The sequence below is a fragment of the Lupinus angustifolius genome, unplaced genomic scaffold (genome assembly GCF_001865875.1).
Source record: "Lupinus angustifolius cultivar Tanjil unplaced genomic scaffold, LupAngTanjil_v1.0 Scaffold_58_23, whole genome shotgun sequence".
Taxonomy (NCBI): Eukaryota; Viridiplantae; Streptophyta; class Magnoliopsida; order Fabales; family Fabaceae; genus Lupinus; species Lupinus angustifolius.
In genome coordinates, this window is record NW_017722816.1 from 60,732 (window position 1) to 78,189 (window position 17,458).

A 17,458-nucleotide genomic window follows, 5' to 3' on the forward strand; every position below is an offset into this window, starting at 1 on the left:
AAAACTTCAACTTCTTAATCAATATCTTATCATGTGTTGTGAGATTTAAAGTTATGGTTAGCTTTTTTTATAGTAAAAAACTTCATTAAAAATGGGTGCTTAATAGAACAAGAGGAAATACAAGTTATTGCATTCAGAAAATGAAACATTCATATCAACAATAAATATAAACCAATGTAATATCATATAGGTCAAGTGTGTGGAGCACCCTTTCCTTTAAAGAGCATACCAAACTAAATGACTAAGCTACCTTTATATTGAGATGTTTGTAGGCGATGATATGGGTTGTGTTAACTATCCAACATAATTCATGATCACATATAGTGGGATTCCAATTAGTGAGGGAGTCCAGGGATATGGGATTCCATTGCTTATGTTGGTGAAGTGGATAGAAAGTTTGAGTATGTCAATCTTGGATATTTCGACCAAGTAGTTCGGTCCACAACATAATGAATGCATATAGATCTTGTTGTTATCCTCATATAAATGGATGCTGGCAAAGGTAGTAAATATGGTTGGATTTGGATCATGAGTTAGTTATTTCATATTGTGGTCCTAAAGCCAACATTAATATCACGGGTTGGCCAGAACAAATAGCCGAAAATAGTGTGGGGTAATGTCACATGTAATAGGCACTATCAGCATCAACCTTGACCCTTTTAAATGGGTCCACCGTCCAAGCAAAAACTGCGGAGTTTCTCTCATAAGATAGATAAATAGATTACTAAGATCAAATCCCAAACATTTGCAGCCTCCAAATTTGAAAATCATTTGACCCTATATATGTAAATGAAATGAAATATAATATCACAATACCAATAATATCTATGTGCTAATTTGAACCCATCAAGATGTAGTCCATTTTATTTAGAGCTATATAAAAGCTGATGATAATCACTACAAGATGTCACATAAAAACTAATAACGGACTAATTAGCATGGACATGGAGCCCCATGATATAGCCCTTTGCCTTTGTCTACAGACCAAACCCTACCCAGAGAAGTGAGAGGATAATAATTATAATAATAATGATAATATAGTGAGACATGGACATGCACACGACATTTATATATATTATGCATTAGTTATAATTAGAGTACTATTACATAAGTAAGCTCCTAATAATGGCTGCTTGAGGACTATTGGAGTCTGTATTGGCCAAAAGTTGTGACAACCGGTCACTTAGATCATCAACCTCTCTGTGCAAATTCTTGATGTAGTTGCAAGTTTCTTGCAATACCTTAGCAGAGGAAACCTGCAAGAGGGAGAAAGTCACAAATCAATGTTTTGTTGGTCCACGTTGCTTAGTAGTACTATTTAGTCACAGCCTGTAGGGTGGAAAAGATGTTCATGGAATCTCAACAATAAATGCTCCCTATAGTAATATTTTTGTCAATAACAAAAATTAATATTTGCTCATCGAACATGCTTAACATTAAAGAAAATGTTTCAGGAACATCAACATAGGACATCGAATGAAGTCACCTTGTTCTTTTCTACTATGTATTTTACGAATACCTCAATAGATATATATATAAGCTTATATATAATATTAAGATATTCAAATAATGTGACTTTATGGAGGGTCGTAGCAGCCCTTACAATTAAGGTGTTTGCCTAAGACTCGTGACCACCGAAGAACTCCAATTGGATTACCCATTGTGAATAAAACATTATAACTACTATATAATTATAAAATTTTGATGAGTGATTTTACTGATCTAGAAAGTGAAATGAAAACCAATTAGTTATTTTAAACTAAGCATGAAAATAAATAAATTTCATCTAGGGTTAGTAATTTGTAGACACTACCTGATACTGTGATAAAAATATCTATAGAACATGCCTTTATTATTTCTCCTCCACCGTTTATAAAAATTAAGAGAGGGGGGGTCGAGCGTGACTTATCTACCACCAAACCAAACTAAGGCCACACAAAAATGAGAAATGTGTATGCGTTTATGTGTAATGCATGTGATGACTCGTGAGTGGGTATGAGAGAGAATGTGAAAGAGAATGACATTAATACCTTGTCGGAGCGTCTAGCTCGAAGCTCAGGGATAAGTTGTTGTAACTTGGAAACTAGATCTGTGATTTGAGCATCAGTGATCTCAGCTGAACCACCAGATTGTCTTGAACGAGATCTTCTGTTAGACATTTCTAGTAGTAAATGTGTGAATAATAATGTGTCAGAAATATTTGATGTTGCTATGCTACCTCTTAAATCTCAATACTTGTTCAAGATAAATGATAGTGTGTGTAAGAGAGAGAGAGAAGCAATGAAGGGTGCCAAATAGGAAGGTATGGTTTGTCAGAGAAGAAACAGAAAACTATTATATAAGCAAGTTATCTGATATGAAAGAGATGGGTATGGAGCTAGGGAAAGCAAAGTAAAGGGAATATATTTAAGGGAGAAAAAGTGTTTTTGTTTTTTTTTATTATATTTTTTTAAAGTATATAAATTTTCAGGAGGTAAGAGAGGTTATGGAGGGACAGAGGATAAGGGATGCCATGAAAGAAGGCTTGAGAGAATGTGAGAGTGGGTGTTGGGGGTTGAAGAGGACAAGTGCATGGGAGAAAGAAGTGGGCTAGGCTTGTTATTAATAAGGTTTTGTGTGTAAGTGTGTGAGAGAAAATGAATTTAGAGATAAATTAAATAATGTTTTATACTATTAAAATTTGACAAGTTTTTATAATAATAGATAAAGTTATTTTTATTTCTTACTGGATCTAGAAAATTGGAGAAACAATAAATATTTTAACTTTTGTACTATTCAGGTTATTTCATTACCATTATAGTAAGGAACTAAATCATTTTTGATGTATAATTATTTTTCTCTATAAGGTTGTTCACAATAATCAAACTATTACCTTTTATTCATTCTAAAAATCTAGTGATGTATTACACCAATAGATCCTAGACTAACATCTTGTTGGTAACTAATTAGTACGTTGAGACAATACTTAAATTTTAAGAATTTAAAATTGAGAAAATTCAAGTACTTTACATAATAAATACATTATTTATTACTTATGTATTATCAAGTGTATATCATCACCCTAAGAGTAAGAAGCTAATTTATTTTGGGAGCACATCTGCTGTCCCACAAAGAGTGTCACTCTATGTGCCACTATTTCTGATTGGTTGAAAAAAAATATTTAAATTAAAATTTTAATAATTAATTATTTTTCTGACCAATCACAAGTAGTGGCACATCAAGTGGTACACTATTATGGCACAATAGATGTCCACCCATTTATTTTAGGGTGTTTAACTGCCCCTCCTTCTCATGCAATTAACATTTTTTATCTTTATGAGAATCTTATAAGTCTTACATCACTAAACTAACGCGTTGTTGATTGTTTTTTGGTACTATAAGCTAATTCATTTTAAGGTGTTTAACTACCCCTCCCTCCCATGCAATTAACATTTTTTATCTTTCTGGAAATCTTATAGGTCTTACATAACTAGATTAATGTTTTATTGGTTGTTTTTTATAGTACTAAGAGTATATTTTCACCTTTTTGGATAATAAACTAAACTTTTTGGAGGGTTTGTGATTGTCCCTCCTAATAAATGTCGCTCACAAGAATCAAACCTTTGATCTTGGAAATCCAGTGGAGTCTTAGACTACTAGATAAATGTCTTATTAATTGTTTTACTTTAATGTAAGATTTGATGATAATTAACAATGAAAGATAAATGTTAGACTTGACATTATAAAAACATATAATGTATAAATATTAAACTAGAATTAAAATGAGGGAATAGGAGAGATAGTCCATACTGTCCTTTCTGAAAATGTCCCCAAACTGGGGTTAGAGTTCAAGTGGGTTAAGGGAAATATGTTTGTTTAGCAGCCAACGACGCGGGACCTCTCCGTGTCAGTCTTAGCACGCAAGCCCATGTTATCTTATTACTTCCTTGTCAATTGAATCTTCATCAAATCATTCTTGTTTCCCCTCTTATTTTTTATTTTTAATTATTTTACCAAATAAAACTTCATTATAGAATAAATAAATGGACTCCCAATTTAATTGACATAATTTTTAAAGGATTAAGCGTTCATTTGGGTTTCTCATATCTTCTAGAATCAACATAGTTTATAATAAATTTAATTATCAACTAATAAAATGTGTTGTGCAACGGAAGCGATTGTTACGCAGCGTTAACCACAAACAATCAAATAATGTGCATAGAATAAATAGAAGAAACAAGAGAATTTGTTAACGAGGTTCAGCCAATTGTGCCTACATCCTCGGGAGCGCTGAGCGGTTACCAATATATTATTAGAGAATAAGGATTACAAACCCTAGCACACTCATGAGCCCACCTGCCCATAGAGTGTTTCTATTTGGTGCTTATATCTGGTGCACATTATAACAAGGGACTTGAGTCCAATATATAACATTGGTTACTCTACTCTATTCCAATACTAGACAATGTGGGACTAATACAATAACATATTTCAAGCATTCCCAACAATCTCCACCTTGATTGAAATAGATGAATATCTCGCTTCTTTTGAAATTCTACACAAGAATCTCCACCTTAGCGAATATCCAGCTCCACATTGCTCAATGTCTAATTCTCTTTAATAATTCCTCCACAACATAGACCTTCTGAGTATCATTAACGATGTTACCAAGAGCATAACTCTCCAAACTTGTAGTGCAGCTTCCCGTACCGCCATCAAATTGAACATGCCGCCTAGCCACCTATTGTTAGGAAGTCTTTCGATATATTGGAACTTCTACACAAAAGTTCACCAACAATCGTCCTCTCTTCGATACTCAGTCAAACTGAACCTCGGAGCTTCCTTAGAAAACCTCAACTGCTACCACCATTGTCTACTCCGACAATCCTAGTTCAAAAGAACTATCATACTCCACCATAAGGAGTATACCCACAGCTCACACATTGCGTCAATGCTAACTAATGTATATGTCACATCCTTGCATCCAAGCCAATGCTCATGTTACACTCCTGCATCTCTACTAATGCTCGTGTTACAACTTGCATCAAAGTCAATGCCATGTTACACCCTATATCAAAGTCAGTCAACACCTCTGTGCTTTTGTGGATCTACTAATAATTAACATTCTTCACTATGACGTCTGAGACACGCCATTAGGATATTCCACTTCTCATCTCAAATGAGAACATTCTCTCAACATCTAGAGAGATATTGTTAGCACATGTCCCTAGGCCAAACTCAACACTATGAGTCCCTATATCCACCTTGATCCCAACCCAATACATGAACTTATGGAGTTCTGGATGAACACATACATTGCCCACACTACAATTCCACCATGTTTCATTCTCCTTCAACTCATTACCTTTGACGCACCTTGTCTAACCATCATGCTTTCACCCTCTTTAGCCATTATCTGACGTCTAGGTTAAGAGCCAACTACCAATTGGCTCTGATATCAATTGTTGGTGTAGCGGAAGCGATCATTGCACAACGTTGGTCACAAGCAATCAAATAATGTGCATAAAATAAATAGAAGAGAAAAAACAAGAGAATTTGTTAACGGGGTTCGACTAATTGTGCATACGTCATCGGGAGCGCCTGAGCGGCTACCAAAATATTATTAGAGAATAATGATTACAAACCTTAGCACACCCATGGACCCACTTGCCCATTAGGTGTTTCTATTTGGTGCTTATATCTGGTGCACATTATAACAAGGGACTTTAGTCCAATATATAACATTGGTTACTCTACTTTATTCCAATATTAGACAATGTGAAACTAATACAATAACATATTTCAAGCATTCCCAATGTATATCCATATTAGTATATCTGCTTTACTCATCAACAAAATTGCAGACGTGACGTTGTTTCTTTTTTTAAAGATTAATATACTGTTTTGTGTCATATTCTTCCTTCCTTATGAGCTCTAAAAATACTTATTTTAGTCCCTCAAGATTTGTGTATGTATCATATTAGTCATGTTAATTAGAGAAGAATGTGAACTCATATGTTTTATATTTTATTCAACTTATGTGTTGTGTTACTGGTTGGGTGAGTAGTTTAGCAATTAATTACCTCAATTTTAAGGGAAGTTATTATGTGTACCTTTGAAATTAATTATAACATTTTTTCTCTGCCTATTTTAAGACTCTCATCTAGTGTATAAAATACATCAATTCACAATCTTCTCCATTTAACAAGTCCAATACTTGAAAATTTGAACGTTAAATCATCTTTCTTCACCCCAAATCATCCTTCTTGATACCAAGTTATCCCACAGATCTTGAATACAAACATGCAATCATCACAAAGTTGTTTTGTTGAGGTGACAAAATTTTATAGTATAGTATCGTCACATATGTAATTTTTTTACTAAGCAAAATGCATTAAAATCAACACAAACAGTACTAATCTAATATAAGAGAAAAATAAAAAAATTGATCTTTTAAAAAAAAGCAAATTAACATGTTACATAAGCAATTTTGTTAATATTAACATATGGAGATAACAAATAGACTAAAGTGAATCTACTTTTTAAAAGTGTGCACCAGAGTGATAATTTAAGTGCTCACAGAACTAAATGGGTGTTTAATATTTTTAAAATTGAAGTTGGTTTTGCTAAAGAATTAAGATGTCACCCATATGTACTAGCTAATTATAATTGTTTAGAAATTACAGTGGACTAGATTCCAATTGTTACATATCATATTTATATTTTAAATATTAAATTATCACTTTGAACTTCTTTTTTCTAACTTAATTAGAGCATTAGAATCAACAAAATATTGGTCTAATAGTATAAGGTCCTATTGAATATTTAAGGTTAAGAATTTGATTCCTAAAAGCGGTTTTTGTTGGAAGGGGCAACCATAACTCTGAAAAGAATTAGTTCTTTATCCATAAAAGTAATGAAATATCATTAGTAGTATAAAAAATGAGATAATGGAACAATAGTCCTCATACATAATAATGTATTCTTTATCCGATATATCCGTTCTAACTTGAATAAATAATTATTAAATGCTTAATATACAAATTCATTATTTAATTCATTTTAGATACTTTTACAAACAAATTCTTTATTCTAAAAAAGTTTTTTTTTTGACAAAAGTGAGAGTCTAATATCTATACGACATACAGATTGAATCTAACATGAAAAATAGTTATTGATTCACACTAAGACATATATTGAAAAGAAATACATATGTTTGTTTTATTTATTACCTGATTGATTAAAAATATTACGTACATGCACTCCTCAGATATAGTTTAATAATCAATACATTCATTTACAGATTAATGGGGAGTAAGTTTCACTTATACTCTCTACCTCAGATTATTAGGCTACTATTTTTATTATCAATTATTTTTTTAGTTGGAAACTTAATATCACATTCTTAATTTCTCTAGTTTTTGGTCATGGCAAAAAATAATTTAGCATGTCTCATATTAATTATCTTATTCTTCAAGGTGTTGTATATACTTATAAAATTACTTTTCTCATTATCAATTGTATAATATCTCTCATATCGTTTGCATCATCATATAGATTATGATTTATATACCTATTAACTACCGGTATCATTTTAATTGATATTAAGGTAAGGACTTAATATGATATCAAAGTCAAAATTTCACGTCTTCACCTTTTCATCTTGTTTCACAAGGAACTCATATTGGATTGGTTTTGTCACATTGTTTACCCTATTCTTCATGATGCAATTAGTATATTTGTTAGGTTATTCTTCTAAATTTCAATTAGTTTTGAGATCCACCTAGTACCACAACAATAGCTCAAATTCTCTAATGTTCCATCATGGACAAAAACATCTCATTGCATAATAAGTCTCAAATTCTCTCTCATTTTTAGATGTAGTTTATATAATTGTTAAAAGATATTCTACTAATTACCAATTCATTTTAAAATAGAAACTCAAAACGTAAATAATTGTGAAGAAGATCTTGCTCCTCACCTTGACACGATTTTGATGAAGACACCAACATCACCAAAAAGAAGAAAAGGAAGAGACTTATGAAGACAAATGGAGATAAAGCTTTAACATATACAAGTATAATTGCTCAAACTATTTTTTAGAAAATGTGAGACACTTTTAAAAGACTTCAAACATTTTTCAAAAATAGTGTGTAACAGGTTACATGTGTGAGAAAAGAGTTATCCAACTGAAAAACTGATTTTTGAAGCTGAGTAACCGATTACTCAAAGTGAGTAATCGATTACTCAAAATAAATTTTAAGTATCTGTTGGACAGAGAGTTTGAGTAATCGATTACTCAAAGTGAGTAACCGATTACTCAAAGTGAGTAACCGATTACTCAAAGTGAGTAACCGATTACTCAATGTAAAATTCGAATTTCAAGTGGACAGAAAGTTTGAGTAACCCATTACTGAGAGCTGTTGGAAGAAGTGTTTTTCAGATTTCAAAGTGAAAGGTGTTCACTCCAAACGAAATCTCTTCACTCTAAACAACTCATATACTTTCAAAAACCTTCAAAGGGTGTTTGTAAACTCTATATAAAAGCTTTAAACTCTCACACAAACAACACACAATATACAAGAGAATACATACAACTTTCATACTATTTTCTCAAAAGCTCTCACACTTTTCTTAGAACTTATCTTTGAACTCTTTGCAACTTGTTCTTAAATTTTCAAGTGAACTTTGCAAAGTTGCTTCAAGTGTTTCAAAGACTTTTACAAAGAGCATTATATACTTCTATATATATTCAGAGTTTGGATTGCAAGTTACATAAGTTTCATACTTATGTGAAGAGAAAAGCATAGTTGAATATTCTTCATTCTTGTAAAGAATTCTTTCTTTCACGGGGTGTGAAAAGAAAGGGGAATAGATTCACTTGGAAAGGTGTTTTCCAAGGGTATAAGAATTAGGGAGTGTGTAAGGTACATAGAGATCTCGGGGTGAGATATTGTAATTACAACTCATAATTCTTAGTGGAAAAATCTCTTGTGCGGCAAGAGTACTGGATGTAACATTCGGTGGACAGGAAGGTGAACCAGTATAAAAACTCCTTGTGTACTCTCTTCTCCTTATCTCTTTCATTTTATTTCCTATTACTTTTTCTGCATATTGTTCCGCTGCACTTTAACTTTGATTTTGCAGAAAAAACGGTCATTATTTTAAGACAACTAATTCACCCCCTCTTAGTTGCACTCTGATACTTACAATAATTAATTGTGTTTCTTTGTAAATCCATCATTTTCAATTGTGTAAATAGATTTTATCAACCTAAGTTCTAAACTTAGGGGCCTCTCATTGGTATTTTTAAAAACTTTCATCTTCAGATGCATGTATAAATATCACTTTCTTGAAAGAAAATAAAAGATATTGAAAAGCGAACATTTGATATGCTAGAAGACTAAAATATAGGGAACATATAATAAAAAACAAGAATACATGAAGATAGAAACATTGAGATATAAGTTGTGATTACAACAATATATTATTGTAACCCTTGAACGTGGTGCAAACTCTTAGCTTGGGAGTTGGGAGCACCAAACAAGTGGCTATGCTACCGGTTCTGGCTGCCTCTCTACCAAGCAGTGACTCACTTCATTTGGCCTTTGTCTGGATTTGGAAACTCTCAAAAGTTCCGCACTCCAAAAAAATTAGGTTAAATTGTTGACCCGTATGGTTCTCTCTCTCACACACACATGTATCTTCATGTATAGCATACGATAAAGAGTTTATATAAATAATATCTCATAAAAATTAATATAAAAATGAAATCTATATATTAAAATAGAATTTCATATTTATATGTTGTTGAGTTAAATTTTTATAGATATTTAATATATTATTCATTTATATTACATATATTTAAAAATAAATGATAATTAATATATATACTAAATGGTGTAGCTACAGTATATAAATATGTTTTGTGCCATTACATACATTTTTTTATCATCTATACAAACTACTTATCCTCCCACTCTCCCGGTACGGAGCAGTTAGTACCCACAAGGTCATGTGTCATCTCGTTATGTATGTTTGTCTGGGCATCAAAGTCGAGTTCTTTATAACATTGGCAAGTCTTTTGTTGCTGGTATTGTATATTTTGGTAAACGACATATTAACTTTATCACTTTGATATCAGTGAATTGAAATCTGAACTATTGTGAATCTAAAATTTTATAGCTAATAAAACAACACTAATAAAAGCACAATAGCACATATATGGATTTTAAACAAACTTACTTCTCACGCCATAATTCTTATACTTTTTTTATTGAAGAGTAAAAAAATGATAAGAGGTGAAAGAGAGGGTAGAGAAAGAAAGGTGAGAAATAAGTGAAAATAATTAAAAATAAGAATATAAATATAAAAATAAACGGTTGAAAATGTTGTAGTTATGTAAATAAATAAAATATTAATAATAGTATAGAAGTGATATATATAGGTGGTGGTTAAACCGTTAAAGGGTTGTTGTTTTTTTGTTATTTGACAATAAACTGGTCTTGCTCTCCACTTTCTTGTCACATGTTAAGAGAGTTTTGATGAGTTCAGGCGTTTTTATATCTCTCCTTACTATCTTCAAACCAAATATGAAAGATTTCCCCTTTCTCTTCATTACTCTTCCGTTTCCTCCTTTCTTACCCATTCTATTCTACTAAAGAGAGTATTATTGAAGTTTTATTAAGAGGTTTTAGGTAGTACTAAGAGTATTCTCTCATCCTATGAGTAATGAACTAATCATTTTCACAGTTCCTACGTGACTACCCTCCTAATTGTTGAAAAAGTAATTCAAAATTCAGTTAAGTTGGTTATGGCTTACTATAAATAGCCTATAGTTCATTCTCATTGTATTTACTCACAATAATACAAAAATCACTCAATATACTCTTCCATATATACCTTTCTTTCATTACAAGTAACCTCCCCTGCATAATCCTCGCTAACTAATTTCTATCTCATTTCATTCTTTCATTCTTCTTTACTCTACTTCCTTCACACAACTTCATTTTCTTGCATTTATTCTTCATTTTCGGGTTACACATTCAGTGTTCCAAGAAAATTGGTATCAAGAGCAAGGTTGAAAGATCAAAGAACTCACTCTAATCTTGATCAATCACACTCGAAAGCAATGAGATAAAACAATGGCAATTTCACAGCAAACCTTCTAATTCTAGATGGAAAGAATTGGAACCGATGGAGACTACAAATGAAGGCACTAATGGGATATCAAGATGTAGATGAGATTGTTGAGCAAGGTTTTCAAACCCTTGATGAAGGTGCAACCGCGGAACAAAGGAAGCTATACAAGGAGAACAAGAAGAAGGATTGCAAGACAATGTTTCTCCTACATCAGTGTGTAGATGAAGCACACTTTGAAAAGATTTATGGTGCTGAAAATTCAAAGGAGGCTTGGTTGCTTCTTGAAGCTTGCAATCAAGGTGCTGAACAACTGTAGAAAGTGAGGCTGCAAACTCTTAGACGACAATATGAGTTGATACAGATGGAGACTAATGAGAGAGTGGATCAATTCTGTAACAGAATTGTAACACACACCAATGCAATGAAGACATGTGGAGAGAAAATCAATGATCAATCCATCATTGAAAAGATCCTACGCACTTTAACCCCAAACTTTGACCACATTGTAGTGGCAATTGAGGAATCCAAGAAAGTTGAGGACATGAAAGTTGAGGATCTTCAAGGATCTGTTGAGGCACATGAGCAAAGACTCGTTGAAAGATCCACTAAAAAACTTGTTGATCAGGCTTTACAAGCTCACTTTTGGTGGAAGAAATGGATTTCGAGGAAGGGGTGGAAGAAAAGAATTCATAAGTGGAAATCATAAGAATTTTCAACATAGGGATCAAGACAAAATTAATCATGACAGACCAGAAAACTCAACAAGAAGAGGAAGCCTAAATCAGTGGAAATGTGGAAGAAAATCAGTAGATAGAAAGAAAGTGAGATGCTTCAACTATAGTAGAACAAGCCACTTCTCAAATGAATGCAAAGCTCCTCTTAGTTAAAGTGATGGTAGAGGCAAGCAACATAGTGAACCACGCATGGTTACAGAAGAAATTGAGGCTGAAGTTGATGATCAACCTCTCTTGCTGATGATGGTTACAAATCAGGTTAGCAAGAACAATGACATATGGTAAATAGACTCTGGATGCTCAAGTCATATGATTGGAAACAAAGACTAGCTAGTTAACTTTGATGAAAATAAGAAGAGTAATGTTAGATTTTCTTATAATAGAGTCATCCATGCTGAAGGCACTGGTGATGTATTGATAAACAGAAAGGATGGCAGACATGCTATGATCACATATGTGCTCTATGTGCCACACATGAAGAGCAATCTGATTAGCATGGGACAACTATTGGAGAAAGGTTTTTCAATGGGACTACTCTATGGATCATTGGAAATTTATGATCAAAAGAAGAAACTAGTAATGAGGGCATCAATGGCTCCAAACAGGACCTTCCAAATTAGTCTTGTAGCTGTTGAATCTCAATATCTTTCTTCATTACATTAGTAGAAGACTCTTGGTTGTGGCATATGAGGTTTGGACACCTGAATTTCAGGGATTTAAGTCTGTTAGATCTAGAGAAATGGTTATAGGACTGCCCTCAATTCAACTTCCAAAGAAGATGTGTGACAATTGTCTCATAAGCAAGCAACCTAAATCCTCATTCATTTCATACACACCTTCTAGGGCAAATGAAATTCTACATTTGGTATACTCTGATGTGTGTGGGCTACTTGACACCATTTCCTTAGGATGAAGCAGGTACTTCATTACATTTGTAGATGAGTTGAGCAGAAAAGTATGGTTGTATTTGATGAAGGCTAAGAGTGACACATTCTCAGTATTCAAGATGTTCAAAGCCTTGGTGGAAAAGCAATCAGAGAAACACATAAAAATACTAAGGATAGATGGTGGAAGAGAGTTCAATTGAGGAGAATTTGAACACTTTTGTAAGGAACAAGGAATTGTGCATGAGGTGATTTCCCCGTATACACCTCAAAACAATGGAATACCAGATAGGAGAAATAGAACCATAATGAATATGGTTAGAAGAATGCTAAGAATCAAGGAGATCTCACATGATTTCTAGGGAGAAGCAACATCTACTGTAACTTACATACTGAATAGGTGCCCAACTAAAAGACTTGAGGGTCAAGTCCCTGAGGAAGTATGGCCAGGAACCAAACCATCTGTGAGGCATTTGAGGAATTTTGGTTCTCTCTACTATAGACACATACTAGACTAGAAGAGGAAGAAACTTAATGATAAAGGTGAAGTCATGATCTTCTTAGGCTACAACAACACTAGATCCTACAAGTTGTATAATCCTGAGACAAAATAGGTGGTGTTCAGCAGGGATGTGTGCTTTGATGAAGTGAATTCATTGAAAAGACTAAGGAAAAATCCTACTCCTTTGGCAAAATTTCACATTGATTGGGAAGTTAATGATATTGAGCCAACTGAGGGAAGCATAGAGACAACTACCTCAATTCAAAAAGAAAGTACAAGATCAACAAGAGCAAGGAATCCACCTCATTGGTTATCAGACTATGTACTGAATTCTGATAAAGTAGTGAGTCAGGAAGGAGATATTGTGCAACACATGGCCTTGTTTGTTGATACAAAACCTATTAGTTTTGAAGAAGCTGTAACTAGTAGTACTTGGAGAGCAGCTATGCTAGAAGAGATCAAATCCATAGAGAAGAACAACATTTGGGAATTGGTGGACATACCTGCTAAAAAGAAGCCAATAACAGTCAAGTGGATCTTCAAAGTCAAGCTAAAACCTGATGACACTATAGCTAACCACAAAGCAAGGCTTGTAGCTAAAGGGTTTATGCAAAAAGAATGGTTTGACTATTTTGAGGTCTTTACACTAGTGGCTAGATTGGAGACAATTAGACTTATAGTTGCTCTAACCAGCTAGAAAAGATGGAACTTGTGGCAATTGGATGTTAAGTCTACTTTCCTAAATGGACATGTGGAGGAATTGGTATATGTGTCTTAGCCACCTGGTTTCATTAGCAAAGGAAATGAGAATAAGGTGCTCAAATTAAAGAAAGTACTCTATGAATTGAAGTAGGCACCAAGAACATGGAATAAAAGAATTGATAAATTCCTTTATGCATCTGGTTTTCAGAAATGTGCAGTAGAGTATGGTGTATACATCAAGGCAATAAACCAGAATTGTGATGTACTATTTATCTGCTTGTATGTAGATGACTTGCTAATAACAGGTAGCAACCAACAGGGAATTGAGGAGTTGAAAAGAAGCCTAAAGGGTGAGTTTGAAATGAAAGATTTAGGAAGATTAACATATTTTCTTGGTCTAGAATTCAAACACACTAATATATGGTTATTCATGCATCAAAGGAAGTACATATTTGAAATATTGAGCAAATTCAATATGATGAATTGTAACTCTTCAGAAACATCAACTGAGATGAATCTTGTGAACACCCATTTTTGTCCGGCCCAGAAAAAGCCCAAAACTTTTTTAAATAAAAAATAATAGAATTCCAAAAATATTTTTCTAAAAATAATAAAACTAAACATGTTATGTTAAGGTTCCTAAATTTAAATGATTAGGTTAACTAAAATTCAAATTTAAAATAATAAGATTAAACCAGTTGTTAATGTTCCTAAATATAAGTGAGTAGGTTAACCAAAATTCAAGTTTAAAGTAATTGAATTCTCAAAAAACGATTTTTTTAGACTTATTTTATTAATAATAATAAATAAATAAAAATAAAAGATGAGTGAGTTAAAGATTTGATTGGATTAGGGGATAAATTAAAGATTTAAAAATATATAATTTGAGTTGCATCATATCCATTTGATTAAGTTGCATGAATCACCTTGATAATAACTAAATCTTTAAGGATTCAAAAATCAAATCAAGATTGCGATATGGAAATACGCAAATCAAATCAAATTAGAAAGTTCATATCAATCTAATTGTGTTGCACAAATCGATTTGATAAGAAAATTAAATATTTAGAGATTTGAAATCAAATAAATCAAGGTTACAAATCAATCAAATAAGTTAAAGATGGCAATTAGGAAATACGCAAATCAAGTTAAGATTGGAAAATTTTATATCAATCTGATTGTGTTGCACAAATAATTTTGATTATAAGAATTAATCTTTAGAGATTTGATTTGATAAAAAATTAAACCTTTTAGAGATTTGGAATCAAGTAAATTAAGGTTGCAATATGAGAATAAGCAAATAAAATAAAATAAAATCAAATAAAATCAAGAAAATTTCAAATCAATTTGATTATGTTGCAAATATGATTTATTTTCCTTAACCTTCTCCAATCAATTAATGAGAGATACTCTCCTCATTAAGCACATGTGATAAGTCATAATTTATAAATAGAGTGTCTTATTCACCAAAGAACAGGAGGTATTCCACACAAAAAAGCACTAAAAAGATAAGAATTCCATGTAAAAATTACAACCAAGAATTACACACAAAAATCCCTCAAAAATGAGCTCTCCATACTAGTCCACATATGCGTTGACCAACTACTCGTAGCCAATCAAATCTCGAAGCATTATGCGGTTGTAGTACACCATGTCGCTCGAGATTACTACTCTCACATGAACATAAGAATATCCACATCTAAGTGCACCCTTCCTCATCCAACGCGTGTAGATCTACCACGTGATCATATTCTCCACACTTTGCAGTATCGGCCAATCTGATTCTGACACGTCATCGAGCCTAGTAAGTTATTTTTCTTTCGTTCGCACCGTATTCATGCTCCTTTGCAAGCTTCAACAAGTAAGTACCTTCCTTTTTCTATAATGTGTGTATGATAATTGTAGCAACTTTTACTGCCACCATTGAAGAAATAATTTTACTAATAATTTGTTTAATAATATTATTCAAAAATAATAACAATAACCTTGTCATATGATAAATTTTATTTTTTATAATAGAAAGTCGATGATATATCTATTACCTAACAATTACTTAATGAGATCTTTTTTTCAAATCAAATAAATATTACTATAAATTAAAGTAACAACCATATTTTTATTAGCACAATCATCAATGCAAACTAATAATTAATCAAAAGGTTTTTTTTTTCATAATGACACAATAATAAATATTTTCATTAATAAAATTTATCAACCAACAAATGTCTTTTTACTAAAGAACTACATAAGCATTGATTCTCTTAATAGGGATACGTAGGTCAAGGTCAATCTTGTTAGGCATAATAATAAAAATAAATAAATTTGTTCATTTTAATAATTAATTAATTAACCATATAATTTAATAATAAATAATAATAATAAAGTCATATATTTTAGTGAAGGGTACCTGCCTAAGGCCTTCCATACCTTATTACCGACTCCCGAACATGATATCAAAAATCCAAAAGCCCAAGGTAATTGAGCTTAAAATATTTTTCTACATTTTTAACTATAAAATGTAGTGGCGACTCTAAATAAAGTCGTACAGCTGAAAATCGGGGTGCGATATGTAACACCGCGAACTTTACGAGTTCGAATTATATGATTTTACTAATATTTTCATTAATTATATATTCGAAAATGAATTTCTAAGAATGTTCCGTAAGGAACTAGACAAAACTCTAGTTGAGTTTTATTCTTGAAATTTTATTTCCAATTTTGTGGTAAGTTTTGGTAATTTTTGGAAACAGTCGGTTCTGGACCACTGTCGGGGCCGAATCCGCCCGGTACGGCTCAAAACGTGTCTTTTTGAGTTCCGTAATTCGGAATCGAATTCCGATCGTGCCGTTGGATTCGTAATTTAATTTTGAGTCAAAATAGACCATGAATACACTCATACATATTTTCTAAATATTTTTCACTCGGAATGCCGAAATCCGAAATTCTAATCGGATATTAGGATCAGACGATTTATAATACCCGATCGATTATTGGCCAATAATACTTGGGCATGAGTATCACACATGTTCTCGAGGGATCATTTCACATTGGGATGAGAGATTTGACTTCCATAAAGCAAATCTCCCATCACTTTCACCACATCTCATGAGCTCATTATTAGCCACCCTAGGAGATTTGTCATTATTGCTTAGAGGAAATCTGATTTCCCTCTCTCCTTAAACCCTCACACTCCACACTTCACTCACTCACTTTTGCATTTTCAAAGAGAAGGTAAATCTCTCCATTTTTCTCTCATTTTTCTCATGTCTTCTTCCATCTTCAATCTTTGATCTCTCAACATTCAACCAATGGATGTTGATGAGATTTAAGTATGTTGTTCATGAGTATGTCAAGAACATATTCAACCGTTGAAATTTTCTAAAACGCTTTCTAACTCATTTTCTCTTTAAAAACCAAAAATGGTGTTGTTCTTGAACTAATGAAAATATTTTGTTGAAACCATGAACAACTTGTGTTCATGAAGTTGTTATAATGTTGTATTACATACTTTTGTT

At 32.5% G+C, this 17,458-nt stretch overlaps 1 protein-coding gene across 1 annotated transcript; it reads right to left on the reverse strand.

The window, feature by feature from the left end:
- Positions 1-828: 828 nt before the first annotated feature.
- On the reverse strand, positions 829-2,591 carry LOC109339118 (transcription factor PRE6-like). Its single transcript, XM_019576516.1, has 2 exons — positions 2,031-2,591; positions 829-1,256 (listed from the first exon to the last, which is right to left on the reverse strand). Exons 1-2 carry the CDS (start codon positions 2,157-2,159, stop codon positions 1,104-1,106), a joined length of 282 nt encoding a protein of 93 aa, XP_019432061.1. The 5' UTR covers positions 2,160-2,591; the 3' UTR covers positions 829-1,103.
- Positions 2,592-17,458: the final 14,867 nt, after the last annotated feature.

Excerpts from the sequence above, each read along its gene's own strand:
- LOC109339118 (XM_019576516.1), bottom strand. The coding sequence starts at position 2,159 with ATGTCTAACAGAAGATCTCGTTCAAGACAATCTGGTGGTTCAGCTGAG. Across the intron at positions 1,257-2,030 it reads GAGCTAGACGCTCCGACAAG|GTTTCCTCTGCTAAGGTATT; the intron begins GTATTAATGTCA and ends TCCCTCTTGCAG.